Source organism: Vulpes vulpes, chromosome 13, assembly GCF_048418805.1.
Source record: "Vulpes vulpes isolate BD-2025 chromosome 13, VulVul3, whole genome shotgun sequence".
Classification (NCBI taxonomy): Eukaryota; Metazoa; Chordata; class Mammalia; order Carnivora; family Canidae; genus Vulpes; species Vulpes vulpes.
Genome location: NC_132792.1, coordinates 157,430,549 through 157,445,559, shown reverse-complemented (window position 1 = coordinate 157,445,559; position 15,011 = coordinate 157,430,549). Strand labels below are relative to the sequence as shown.

At 43.4% G+C, this 15,011-nt stretch overlaps 1 protein-coding gene across 5 annotated transcripts in view; it reads right to left on the bottom strand.

Moving 5' to 3' along the window:
- Nucleotides 1-1,144: 1,144 nt before the first annotated feature.
- The window catches only part of NR5A2 (nuclear receptor subfamily 5 group A member 2), a 137,664-nt gene continuing 123,797 nt past the window's right edge, over nt 1,145-15,011 (bottom strand). For 4 of the 5 annotated variants that reach the window (XM_026017989.2, XM_072733441.1, XM_026017988.2 and 1 more), the window contains exon 7: nt 1,145-4,542. In XM_026017989.2, coding sequence (XP_025873774.2) covers nt 4,295-4,542 — 248 coding nt within the window. In that variant the 3' untranslated portion in view covers nt 1,145-4,294. The remainder of the gene's footprint in view (nt 4,543-15,011) is intronic. The other variant, XM_072733443.1, reaches the window with a different exon arrangement.

The following is a 15,011-nucleotide window of genomic DNA, read 5'->3' as shown; positions in this document are numbered from 1 at the left end:
AGGATCGTGCCCTGGGCCAAAGGCAGGCGCCAACCCGCTGCGCCACCCAGGGATCCCCATCCTTGGTATCTTTTTGATGGACCCTAAGAAAAATCAGAGCCTTCGTGGCAGAGGGAGGAGGACTCCTGCTTAGCTGGGGACAGCAGACGTGGCGGGAGAGAAGATAGCTTTCCCTGCATCACAGTGTTTCATAAGCGTATTGTCTTGTGGCTCTTGGCAAATTGCAGAATCAAAATATACAATTATATATTATTATTTTCTGGGCAGCCCGGGTGGCTCAGGAGTTTAGCACCGCCTTCAGCCCAGGGCGTGATCCTGGAGACCTGGGATCGAGTCCCGCGTCGGGCTCCCTGCGTGGAGCCTGCTTCTCCCTCTGCCTGTGTCTCTGCCTCTCTCTACGCTTTTGTAAAATAGAGGTATTTATTTATTTCCAAATGGATTTTTGTATGTATTCTCTTGTTTTAAACATCCCCAAAGGACTCAATGGTGCTGAAGAAGGCTAATTTCTAGGATATAGACATGTTACTTTTTAGGGTTAAACTCCAGAAAACATAAAAAAGGCTTTTAGGCTTCCATGTTACTGGTATTTGTACACTTAGCTGTGATTCGATGCCTGATTTTATCCACCGTCTTTTCCTTTTGAAGCAAATCCTAAGTGTCACCCTGGTTTAGAGACAGTGTGGTGTAAGCATTTTAGATTGTGGATTCTGGAGCCAAAATACCTGGGTTGAAATCCCTGCTCCATCACTGGCTAGTTTCTCGCTCTGAGCAAGAAACCCTAAGAAGATCATACTAATACCAAATAGAGCTGTTCTGAAGATCCCTTGGTAGTTTTTAGGGCACAGGGTAGACAAAAAGTTGTGTCTTTAAGATTTTCCTGCCAAAAAAAAAAAAATTTTCCTGCCAATCCGTTACCACGGTAAATAATGTAAAATGCCTTATTTGGTGTGTAGAGAGAGGATGCACAGACTGTTTAATGCTTCGACTATCCAACCAAGGGCACGACTACCCTAGCTACTATCTAGAGAGGGGAACGTGGCCTGTTCCTGTGGAATTCTTTGGACTCCACGCCTAGTCAAGTATTTTAACTGCTCGGGAGCTTCAGTCTCTCGTAGAATGAGGACAGCATATAAACTTTTAAAAATTATCAGGCTGGGCATATCAATATTTATTGAAATACTGAAAAAAAAATCCATTTTGTCGAGAAATTCCTGGCAAGAACTGACAATGACAATATGTATTTCACTGATACAGTAAGAAAACGCCAACAAGTAACCGACTTCACACTCTAAACATTGCGTGGATTCAGGTCCAAGGTAGCTGCAGATCTGTAATACAAACGTTCAGACATTACAGATTGTCTGTTTACAAACATAGACCAACTATAATAAACCAGGCTAAGCCGAAAACGCTTCTGAGTCTGCTTTTACTAATAAATCCCGTGATTGATAAGGCAGTTGCTAAAGAAAATGTCTCATTCCAGACTGGTTTAACAATGGACACTAGAGAAATTTCATTTGCCAACTTTGGATGGGCCACAGCCCGGTGGCCGAGGTGCGTTCCTGTTTTTTATCAACTTCCGATCTTGATGTCACCAGGAGTGTGGATGCGACTCTCCGAGTTGCCCGTCTTTCTAGGCCTACTCAGGATGGAATTTGCTGGGTCAATGACATTCCAGTATATTTGACATTTCTTAGGTTTAATATTCAGCGGAGAGTACTACAGTTATTATTTAAAATAAGAAAACACGGACTTTCAGAATCAACCTATTTAGGGGTGGGTTTTTTTTGTTTTTTGGGTTTTTTTTTGCAATGCTAAAGACCCTCCAAATAACTATTCCACGAATCTCATAATTGCCGCCACCCATGTTCCACATAGAGGGCGCCAACTTTCGGTAACTGTCGACGACAGCCATTCCCCTCCATGGGTCTTCTGGCCAGCGCGGGGTTTTAACCGGGGAGAGTAAGGAGGCCGCCAGTCTACTGAAAGCTTTGGACACGGACTCTGATCAGCTGTGTTTCATTGTCCTTTGAGCCACGGTTACAGGTGACTGAGACTTTGCACGAGGAGCTGTGGACACTTCAGCTTAGCGAATGTGTACCCTTCACGCGGACGAATATTAGAGGCGATTAAAAAATAATAATAAAATAATCCTTTTTGTACACACAGACGTAGTAACTAATATCTTTGGTATACAACTTACAACGCTTGTAAAGGAAACCAGGTAAGACTCCACCCTTGGTAAATTTACTTGAAAACAGAGGAAACTCCGAGTCACATAATTTACAATAGATATTAAATAAACTACAGCAAGAATTATGAAGATTTACAGACATTTAATCAAGTGAATGATTCTTTTAATTCATTAAGACCCTTCTCTGTCCCTGAACTATGTTCCACTAACTTGAAGACATGCTACAGTAAACACATATATTTGGTTTCTTCGGTCTTGGCTATATCTTATACAAAGGTGAAACCAAGGAACAATAAATTAGCATCGTAATTGTCTACAGTTGAAACTATGATATACAATATAAATAAACTATTCAAAAGCCCGAAACATTTATGAAAAGAATTAAGGGACTAGGAGATACTTTTAGTTTTTACAGTTTTTACAACAAGTGATTGTGCCGCTGATAATCTCAAAGAAATCAAAGTCTAAATGAGATTCCCGCTGTTGATTTTAGTGTCTCACGACATACAATAATTAAGTACTGTTAAAAATAATTACCGATCAGAAAAATAACATTAAGGAAATTACTGCTTTCGCTATTTTTTGTCATATCACGGTTCCCCGCCCTCCCCCCCCACCGCCCCACAGGACCTAAAGAATGTAAACACTATCTTTTATTTGACTTTAAAGTATTAATACTTTATTTCAAACCAATGTTGATCCACATCTGCACAGCTACCTCTCGGAATTGTGAAATAAGGCAAGACTTCTATACCTGTGGCATTGCGTGTCAATAATACTGCTAACGTCGTTTTGGAGGATTTGTTTTGCAATTCTTTGTCCTTCAGTGTTTGTTCTAGAGCAGACTTTGGTCTAGGACTCAGGTCAGTATCACGCTCTTCCTTTCCCTTTCGGGGAAGGTGGGAACTGCTTTAGCATCCTTCCAAGTCCATATGTGAGCATCACTGCTGCCGTTCTACGTCTAGGGGACGTTCAATCGCCAACAAGCAAGGAGACTTGGGGCAATTTATTAGCTCACCCTTTCCTTTCCTTTTGCATAGCTTAACATGCTTCAGCTTTAAACTACTTAGCACGGTGACTACTTGACATCCCAGTAAAATACATTTTGGGTTTTCCTTCTAAATGAACTACAAACGTCGATGGCTAAAAAGACGGAGGTACCCTAACAAGCCTTCCGGCAAGAGATTTCTATGAAGTCGGACGACGCCAAAGCCACGTCTCAGTAACAGTAGCAGAAATTAAGGTCTAGCGTGCCTTAGCTATGGAGCATTTGCTTTAGGTTTGTAGTCCTTTCCCTTAATATTGATTAATGCTTCTAGAAGATCAGAAGAGGGATACTGCCTGCTTCTAATTTATTTTTTTTTGACATTATGAACACATGACAAAACAAACCAGAACATATTTAAAATGGCAAGCTAACCTATTCTAGACTGTTCTTATCAGCTGTTTGCAGGTCTAAGACACAGACATTCAAAATTAGGCTTTTCATGATTTGGTGGAGCTACTAGTGGGTGTGGCTGAGCACAAGCCCATGATCACAGGACAGAAGGTGCTGGGTCCTTGAAAGGAAGAGGGAAGGAAGGGCTAGTACAGGTGCAGCTGATGGGTTTTTGAGTTTGGTTCAGCTTAACCATGGAGGCATTTCCGTAAGCTCGAATCCCCTGCTGTATAAGCCTAATTAATAACACAGATCAGTTCCTAAATTTCTTCACAGCGGAGATCGGTTTAAATATACAAGAATAGTTCCGTCCGTTGTTATTCTGCTATGGTGTCGGTATCCACCCGTGAGTTCAATCCACTCCAGTCACAATGTCTTTTATGTGGAATCCTTTGGGGATGTGAAGCCTTTGATTCACAGTTTGCAGATACAAATACCCTGATACGTCATTTACTTGCTATTAAGTATTTGATTATTATGCCTTTTTAAACTCAATATCCTTACACCAAGTCTTTAATTAGTGTTGCTTGGAGCAGTTCAGAGTATTGTTTCCTTCTTTTTTCTTTTTCTTTTTTTTTTCCTTTCTGTCTTTCTTCCTGTTCCTCTTCCCTCCCTCCCAGTATCTTTTTCGTTTTGAAAGCAGAGCTTCGAGGGCTGGCAACCTAAGCTCTTTTTGCATGCAACATTTCAATGAGGAGGTTGTTATAGGGCACATCGCCGTTCAGGTGCTTATAGTAGAGGTATTCTTCAGCCTGCATGCTGATGGCCCGGATTTCAGGTAGTCGAAGAAGTAGCTGCCCAAATTTCTCCGTTTGCTGTGGGTAGTTGCACATTGTATAGTCCAGCAGGGCGGCATTGACTTGTTCCTGGACACCTTCTACCAGCTGGAAGTTCTCAAGGTTTTTGACATCTGGATTTAAAAAAAAAAAAAAAAAAAAAAGGCACGCTATTTTAATGGCATTTTAATTCCTGTTTACCACAGCAGTGTGTTCAATTAATGGATGTATTTTCCTCCTGACATAAAGCATACTTTATAAGCTGCTGAATATTCAGTAAGCCCCACTCACCAAGCTTCCTGGGAAAAGGATCACAAAAGAGCTTTAGGAGAATGTCTTGTTGAAATTCTGCATATACCTCAAATCAATTAGACACCAATGGATTTCGAGCAAGGTCAACTCTTTTCATATCTTACAAAAGGGAAGGTTTGAGGATTCCTAAAGTAGAGGGATCATAATATATTGCCAGCAAATGAGTCCCTAGAGAAAGACCTATCTTAACCCAGTATATTACACAATTCATATAATTCTGTATTAATTTTTCTGACCCAAGGTGAAATCTGTGTCCAGGGTATGATGTAGTTAATTCTAATAAAAAGTGACAGGGTTCTTGTTTCTGTTTGACATTTTCTAAATGATTCTGAAAGCCTTTGACTTGTCTAGCCTATGCTAATGAACCATCTGGTACACTCCAGTGACTGCCGAAGAATATTCGCTACTGGGAACCCTCTAAAATATATATCTCAGTGACTAATGATCTTTATCAAATGAAAGCCTTGTCCTTTCGCCAGAATCCGCTCCAGGATGGCCGGTGCCCTTTAACCTGAACGGAGGGTCTGACACTCTCCTTTCCTCGTTTTTCTTCTGGTCTGGGGTCCCTCATCCAGAGAAGAGGGACGTGGGCGATTCATTCAGCCTAACTCCGGTGATCATCCAGCTGTTTTAGGGCATCTGCCCTAGAGGTCCTCATAAATATTGAATGAGGGGGAAACACAGAGTCAAAAGCGGACAGACTGACACTTACACAAATCCATACACAGACAATGAACAAGGGAAACCGGTTATGTTGGACCTTTCTCTTCTGGAGTTTATTTAACGTTAACTACGACTTTTACATAGTGTGTATATAGAAGACTCCGGAAAAAAACAGATAGATACGCGTGTTTACATCCATCCATGCTAGGAAAGTAAACAGATGCAGCACCCCTCCGGCCCTGTTTTATTTTCTAATTGGACAAAAATAAATAAGAGTGATTCTGAAGAAAACCACATAATACCATGATTAAAAGGTTAAGTGCACCAAACTCCGTTACTAGTTACCATAGTAACTCACACCCGATACTTCTGGCTCTCAACTTGGTGGTTCAACGTAGCCTGCACAAACGTGCGTGTCCACTTTGGGATCTCCGAATACTTTTTTTTATTTTTTAAGATTTTATTTATTTATCTACGAGAGTCACAGAGAGGGAGGCCGAGACACAGGGCGAGGGAGAAGCAGGCTCCCTGCGGGGAGCCCGATGCGGGACTTGATCTCGGGACCCCGGGGTCCCCGCCTGGGCCGCAGGCAGACGCTCCACCGCTGAGCCCCCACCCCCCGTGTTCCTCTGCAAATACTTTTAGTTGCGCGCCAACTATACTCAAATAAAAAAGTAAAAAAAAAAAAAAAAAAAAAAGGAAACCCACACGAAATGGTTACCTCGCATTTAGTATTTAAACATGTCTGGGATGATTTTAGTGTTTATATTCGGAGCCATAACTTTGCATTAAACACATGTCCCCTTCCCCACCCCCAAGTCTCTGTCCCAAATTAAAAACAGTGAGGAATTCGTACTGAAATAGGTACATTGTGTGAGCACTGGATACCACAATCTATTTCAAAGTGCGATGGGTGAATTAAAAAAAAAAAGTGATGGTTAACGAGCTGTACCAACAGGCAAATGCTGCCTTATGTGGAACCGAGCCTTCTTGCGCCTTTAAACCGGCAGGCAGGTTGTCCACCCAACTTTCTTTCTTTTTTTTTTTTTTTTACATACGTCCCACTTTACGGTTAACACTTTCCATCAGGTTTAAAAGATTTTAAGAATGATCTTAAATTATTTAGAAGTACTGATAGATGTAGTTACATTCGGTTCACAATCACAAAATGTCAGCAATTGGAAAAACAGCACCGCCAGGCTCTAGGACAGAATTTAGCTTCCCGCCAGCTTTGTCCCCCGTGGTGCATGTTGTCTCACGGGCTCACATTCAGGTCCTTCGTAAAGGCTCACGGAGAGAGATAATAGAATTTTTAAATAGCTCATCTGGGGGCACCTGGGTGGCTCAGTGAGTTAAGCGGCTGCCTTCGGCTCAGGTCATGACCCCAGGGTCCTGGGATCGAGTCCAGCGTCACATCGGGCTCCTTGCTCCGCGGGGACCCTGCTTCTCCCTCTGCCTGCCACTCTCCCTGCTTGTGCTCACGCTCTCGCTCTCTCTCTTCCCCTCTGTCAAATAACTAACTAAATAAAATCTTTAAAAAGACAAAAATTGTTCATCTGAATTCTGGCAAAATTTCTTGATGCTTTTTCTTTTGACCCTTCATCGAAGCTTGAAAAGATAGAACTCACCTTCCTCTCTGACATACGACTAGGAAGTTGAAAAGGAAAACAAGCACCTTTCTGTATTAGAGTGAATTAAACCCAAATCCAGCAAAACCACTGGAGTGGAGCAGTACTTTATGCTACAGTGAAAGACACTCTCACAAGCAAGGGAAGCCAACAACAGTCATAGAGATTAATAGGGAGGATGTAGGAATTTGCACAGTATAAAAATGGAAGATAAATGAGTAACAGTCTTTTTAGAAAGTTGTTTTTGAAACTTTCTTTTTGCAATAAATGTATTTTTTGAGAACTAGGTTCTACCTTCTGTGGTAAATCATGCCACACTGTTAAGAAAAAGAAATCTGTTAAAAAACATAAAATGAAGGTTAGATCATTAGTCCTTGTTTATGTGTTTACTGTTATCACAGAATGATCATTTAAAGTCTTCAGATTAGCGTGTGCCGGGTAATTTCTATAAACACTGGCCCAAACTGGTACCTTTCCCCTAAAAGTTTTAAAATATATGCTATTTTCTTTCTGGAATAAGTATACAGGGGTCCCATACTCTGGCCCTATATATAATTTTCCTCTGAAGTTCATCAGAGTTTAATTCACACGACTGATTTAATTTTCCCAAAAGCTATTTTTAAAAAAGATTTTATTTATTTATTCATGAGAGACACAGAGACAGAGAGGCAGAGACACAGGCAGAGGGAGAAGCAGGCTCCATGCAGGGAACCCGACCGTGGGACTCGATCCCGGGTCTCCAGGATCACGCCCTGGGCTGAAGGTGGGGCTAAACTGCTGAGCCACCCGGGCTGCCCCCATTAAGCTATTTCTAAGAATTTCTCACTGAATCTAACAAAAGTTATGCTGCTAATAGACTTAGCGAATGTCTGTTCTGTTTCTCGGTCTATAGAGACAATTTGTAGTAATTTGGTATCAACCATCCTGATATCTAAGCTATATAAGGTTTAAAAAAAAAAAAAGAAAAAGATTCTTATTGAATTACTCCCATTTACTGACGGATCATTGCTCCGCTAGTTGACTCTACTTTCAGCGCTCAATTCCTCTCGTTGCATTTTGCACTGCTTTAGTCCATTTCCCTAGTAGGCTGTGGGCATCTTGGCGTGAGGACTCTGTATTAGCCAAAGCATCCCCGGAGAGTTCTCCGATTAATGTTTGCTTTATATTATTGATGTATTTGTCCAAGATGGATATCACTGCGACATTACCTATTACATTTAAATTGTTAAGTATCCTATGAGCCAATTCCCTGCCTTTTTCTAATTCAAAACTGGCTTTCAAAAATTGATTTATACAATAGATTTCTCCCTGAAATAAAATATTTAAAATGCGATAGTGTTTTCTATTTAAAGAATCCTGCGTGAATCCTTCTGTGGTCCGAATAATCAAGCCTTAATTTACATATTTTGCTAATGAGGATTTTTACTGGTCAGTTTAGCTTTGAGGGAAATGCGCCCACGTCCTCATATGGCTTTGGAATCCTGAGCTCCTGCACTTCTTCATCTTTGGCCTGAGAGGCGGACCTTAGTTTCTCTACTAAGGTCGAGATGGTTCCTAAGGCCCTAAAAGCAATAGAGAAGGTAAGTGCCAAATTCCTCTTTTCTGTACTTCACTTGTATTTACTTTTTAGCAAGAGTCCAGAAATTAAAGTGTGCTCTCACAATACTCATGGAATGCGTTTTTTAACAAGATTTGATTCATTGATTCATTGACTGATTGAGAGAGAGTGGGGGAGGGAGGAGGTCTCAAGCAGACTCTGTACTGAGCACGGATCCCAACTCAGAGCTTGATCTCACAACCCTGAATCATGACCTGAACTGAAATCAAGTGTCAGATGCTTCACCAACCGAGTCACCCAGGCACCTCATGAAACTAGTTTTTACGCTTAGTCATGTCCTTTTGTGAAAATTCACGCATGAAATACACTTAAAATCTTAAGCACTTTCTCTGGGATGTTCCTCCTATAAATCAAGCCCTATTCCACAGTAAGTAATAATGAATGGCGGCCGGCACACTTAGGAGTCTAAACTCATCTATAACACCAAAAATTCAAGAATGAACGGATATTAAATTATATGAGAAATCAGAATTTGGAAAAATTGCTACATATTCTGGAGCCCTCCATTATCTGGAGATATGTTTTTGAGATACGCTGTTCAGCTCCCATATTGAACACCGTTTGTACCATATTCGGATTTTAGAAAGAGACTCAGCTGGAAGAGGGAAGATTGCCGGGAAACCAAATTTCGCACCAGTTCTTCCGAGGTGTCTTAGGCTGGATCTCAAAAAAGTCTCCTGCATTTGACCCTCCAGATTCTCCGCTGAAATTTATACAAGCTGCATTTTAATGCAATTTAAAAAATACAAGTTAATGAACTCTATCATGGCAAATTCAGAGTCAGAAATTGTAGGTAAACAGACAGAGGCCTCCCCAACCCTTTCTCTATGGCCTTTAAATTTTGATGACCAGCAAAAGCATTTTGTGCTCCTCCTCTAAGTATCAATCTCTTATCATCTATTCTACTTTATTCACTCAGGGACTAATTACCAACTTTTTATATGAAGCAGCATTACGATAAGCTCACAGTGGCATGCTCAGATTTTTTCCACCCTTATTGGAAAGTAAACCCTTAGGTCTTCTTGAATATATTACAGTGCTGGCTTCTCAGTCATACACAACACTCTGAAGCGGAGGATACTGATTTCTGCCTCTCTGGTACCTGCCACATGGCACAGCCTGTAAATCTTCCTGTTCAGCACTTTTTTTTTTTTCTCCAAGGGATGGGTCCCTTGCAGAGCAAAGGGGCCGGGGAGTTGGGGGCACTGGGGGCTCACATGGAGTGTGCTGTCTTTTGCGGAGAAGATAATTACCTTTGTTAATTTTCCACATATGGGAAAACAATTTTATCTTGCCCTTTAAAAGGTACGAACGTGGGGGGAAAAGAGGCACCACTTTGCACCTGGAGAACGCGTCTTTTCCTTGAGGCTTGTGGAAGGAGGACGATCGTAAATTGGTATACACTTTGTCCTCAGAAGACCCTCCTCCTTTGATAAGCCAGGAACGGAGAAAGGAAAGGATTTTTTCGGTGAGGGATTAATTTTTAAAATTATGCTTTAAAAGGCTCTCTTTAAATAATTTATACGCCTAATTTCGTAAGAACTTTGAGAGCAATCTGCCAATTCTTTTCCCATGAACAAAGTTCACTTGACAAAGAGTGAGGGCGCTGTAGGGGCTGGAGAAGCAAGGACAAGGTGTTTTTAATGCTGATGTCCAAGATTAAATTCTATCCCGTTTGCAGCAAAACTTCCAACTCAGGATTTTAAATTCATCACCGTCCCCTCCAACAACGTGCTTGTGCGCCTATGCTGATTAACCCGAGAGCTATTTTTAGCAACTAGAATATATATGATTCGGTGCCTTCATATGCAAACTGCTAACAAGAAAATGCAACTCTTTGGCAGGAGCCGTGTGCAGGACTGCGGACAAGTAGCATATGCATTATTTATGTATACACAGAAAGAACAAGCCCTCACAACTCCGGGTGCTTCGGAGCTTCCAAGGCACGCTAACATGCATTATTGATCATCTTACACCTTTATGTATGTGCGGTATATGGATTCATTCATTCACTCATCCATTCATTCACTCATCCATTCGCCGTGACAGCCCTGTGCCGGGTATTGAAGACACAGGAATAAAACCCACGATCTCTGTGTCAAGTAGTTTATTTCATGTACTAGAGGGAAGCAGTGGGTGCCCTGGGCACACTCAGGATGAGCACCTGACCCAGGGCCTGAGGGATAAGAAGGGTTCCCGGGGGGGAAGTCGCAACTGAGGGGTCTTGAGAAATGAATCAGAGTGCGTTGGGCAGCACATGGAGGAAAAGGCCACGGATGTGGGGCAGGAAGTTTCCTACAGACAAAGCTTCAGGGACGGGGAGCGCAAAGAGGTTCTTGGAACACGGTAAAGGGGCTTAACTGCGGGGCGGGAGGAGAGTAGAGGGGCGGGATAAGGGTGGGCCATAGAGCTCCAGACTGAAGGACATCACATGTCACAAAGAGGCTGCATTTTGTTCTGAAAGCAACACAGAAGCCCTGAAGGACTTTAAGAAGGGAACGTCAGCCCTCTGATTTAGAAAGAGCGCTCTCCCAGGTGTGGAGAAGGGGTGGGCATAGGCAGGAGGGGAAGGGGCGGCAGTCATGGGAGGGCAGGCAGGAGGCTGTCCCAGGAATCGAGGGGAGAAGCCCACTGGGCCGTGGGGCTGGGATGGACTCGAAAGGCAGCAGCGATGGCTGGCGCACCGGGGCTTGCTGGCCTCGTATTAATCGAGAGTGGGAAGACAGTGAAGGTCCTGGGTGACTTCTGAGTGTCTGTCAAGGGAGGAGGGTGGTGGCTTTCCTTTTGGCAAGAGGCACAAGAGCCTATGAGAGGTATTTAAAGTCTAGGTAAAGGGACGCCTGGGTCAGCGGTTTAGCATTTGCCTTCGGCCCAGGGCGTGATCCTGGAGACCCAGGATCGAGTCCCACATTGGGCTCCCTGCATGGGGCCTGCTTCTCCCTCTGCCTGTGCTCTGCCCCCCACCCCCGTGTGTCTTTCATAAATGAATAAAGACTTATATAAAATTAAAAACATTAAAAAAAAAAGTCTAGGTAAAGCCATGTTGAACTTTAGGCAACTAGTAGATACGGAGGAAACGGCAGGAAGTGAGGGTCCAGACCTCAGCCGAGAGGCCTGGCTGGTGGCCTGGATTCGGGACTCCTCAACGGATGAAATCCTAGGGGTTGGTGAGAAAATGTTTAGAGAGAGAAAGGGGCCTAGTGGTGGGATTCTGGAGAAGGCTAACTTTTATTTTTTATTTTTTTTTTTAAACATTTTTTTTAATCTTTATTTATTTATGATAGTCACAGAGAGAGAGAAAGAGGCAGAGACATAGGCAGAGGGAGAAGCAGGCTCCATGCACCGGGAGCCCGATGTGGGATTCGATCCCGGGTCTCCAGGATCGCGCCCTGGGCCAAAGGCAGGCGCCAAACCGCTGCGCCACCCAGGGATCCCGAGAAGGCTAACTTTTAAAAGATTCTTTCTTGAGAAGGTATCACAGGTGATACCTTGATATGAAGACTCAGAGATTAAATAGCTTTTCTAAGATCTCAAAGTAAGCCAGACCCGGGGAGGGAGAAGCTACCATTTCCAAGCCCTGGTCAATGTGCACAGGGTTTTCTACGTGTTTCCTCATTTAACACCGTAAAGGATCTTGTGGGAAGGTAGTGTTCTCCTCACTGTCCAGATAAAGAAACAGATTCACACGGGTCACGTAACTCTGTCCTCAGCTACTAAGACGCAGATCCGGAATCGTAACCGGCTCCCTGGCTCTAGAGCTCTCGAACCCTGGGCCCAGTCCGGCCGGGATCTGCCGCCTGCTGAGGATGGAGAATGGGATGTCCTGGTTAATCAAACAGTTCATTTTCTAAAGGGTCTCATAATACACGAGCGGTTTCCAGAGAATTAGGACGAAATAATATGCTATTGACATTTATATCGATATGGCTCATCCCTTAATTTATCCTTGATGATGCTGAAGGAATTCTAACATCTTCAGTGCCACAGATCATTGTTATAAATCGCAGTTGCCACGGAGGCAGGGTATGACCGAGTGTCATGGGGTCTTTTCTGGGCGATCCCTGCGCCGCCCTTTCCACTGGGACTCTAAGGTGGAGGCGCTAAGAAATAACAGTGTCTTTCTGCTTCATAGCTGGCATTTTGGAAAAAGGGTTCAGTAGGGTTCCATTTACATAGTTAAAGAAGCACTTGATTTTGTGATTATAATAATATCATTCAAAAGGAATTTGGACTGATTTAATCTCATTGACCAGCCCAGTCAAGCAAGTCATTCAATCCCTCCATGCCTGTGTTTCTATCTGCAAAATATGGGAAATAATTCTCTTAGGATCCCGGAAAAGTAAAATATGAATTAAACACAAATAAACTTTAGACATGTACCAGTATTACATACTCACACAAGGTATTATTTCTTAACATTTTTGTTTTGTTTGGTTTTCAAGATTTTATTCATTTCTTCACGAGAGACACACAGAGAGGCAGAGACATAGGCAGAGGGAGAAGCAGGCTCCATGCAAAGAGCCTGATGTGGGACTTGATCCGGGGACTCCAGCATCATGCACTGGGTCAAAGGCAGATGCTCAACCGCTGAGCCACCCAGCCATCTATTTCTTAACATTTTAATGATAAAATCTGAAAATTTTACCAATAAAACATACTGATAACATCTTAAAGTTTGCAGATTAATCCATTTGCTTCCAGCCATCTGCTCATTTTCCCTGCCACGAAGTTTCACGGAAAGAACCATCTCTGACACTGCAGTTTTCCAAAATTAATGGAAGGCACAGCGACTACTTGAAAGTTTTTTCCACCCTCAATCACAAAGAATATTCCAGAAAATGGAACCGATTCTGAAATTTCAGATAAAGACTTTTCATTCGGTTGTACTGATTTCGAAGTCCAGTTCCCCCAGCCTCACACACGGCTGCCAGAGAAGCGCAGGCTCGGGAAATATCGTCCCATCAAGAACGTCATCTGGAGCAGTGCCTGCCCCTTTGTCAATTTTTTTTGTTCATGCTATGTCATCCCCAAGAGGCAGAGAACATTTTAATTTCTCCCTAATTAAATGTCTTTATTTTGGGTCTCAATTCTGTCTCTAACTGTGAGATCATGAGTGTGTCACTATTTGGGGCCTCACGTCTTCCTCACCTGGGAACTTCAAGATGGGCCATGGTCTCTACTGTCACCCGCGGCCCTAACAGCCCTAACAGCTCACAAGTGGGTGACCATGAAAGGAAGATACTGGACCGTCAACCAACAGGCACAGGCAATACCCTGCAATCACCCCATTAGGCCATCACCAGCTTTTCTGCTCAATGTCTGCAAAGTACGTCAATTCTCCAAGGTGGCTTTGGGCCCAAGTGACCAATCATTTCTTTCTTTCTTTCTTTCTTTCTTTCTTTCTTTCTTTCTTTCTTTCTTTTTTTAAGATTTATTTATTTATGATAGACATAGAGAGAGAGAGAGAGAGGCAGAGACACAGGAGGAGGGAGAAGCAGGCTCCATGCCAGGAGCCCCACGCAGGACTCGATCCCAGGACTCCAGGATTGCGTCCTGGGCCAAAGGCAGGCGCTAAACCACTGAGCCACCCAGGCATCCCCCGACTAATCATTTCAAACGTTGTTCAGTACGCAGCTAGGCTTTGACACAAGGCGCCCAAAGAAACACGGCACTGAACTCATGGACGTTAAAGCAGCCCCCTCCTTGACGAGGAACAACGGAGCTGCTGCACGCATGGGAGCAAAGCTGGCTCAAGTGTGCAACCAACTCCTGCGGCCCGACACGCGCCAGGCGTCCCTCCCTGGGTGCACAGAACATGGAACTGAAGACCAAAGCCGTCACTTACCTATTTTGAACAAAACGCTGGTCTGTGAGTTTACACACAGTTCCTCCTCAGAAGGAAACCGAGATCCTCTATCTTCACCTGCCTCGGGAACCCTCCTTACCTGCCTGCCTCACCCTCTCCCGCCACACTGGTCGTCTTGCTGTTCTTCAATACCGCGACTTTCTTCTGCCGTTGGACCTTTGCACCTGCTGCTTCCTTATTCTGCGTGCTTCTTCCCCCGGTGCAGGACTTACGGCCTCACTACACTTTGGCCTCAAAGAAGTCTTTGCTGACCACTCCCTCTGCAAAAGCTCTGCCTCACTCTATCACACTCTGTGTCCTCACTCTGCCTTATTTTTCTCTAAAATATATATCATGGGGACGCCTGTGTGGCTCAGGGCATGACCCCAAGGTCCCGGGATTGAGTCCCACACCAGGCTCCCCGCAGGGAGCCTGCTTCTCCCTCTGCCTGTGTCTCTGCCTCTCTGTGTGTCTCTCACGGAATAAATAAATAAAATCTTTAAAATAAATAAAATAAAATGTATATAATATATCAAA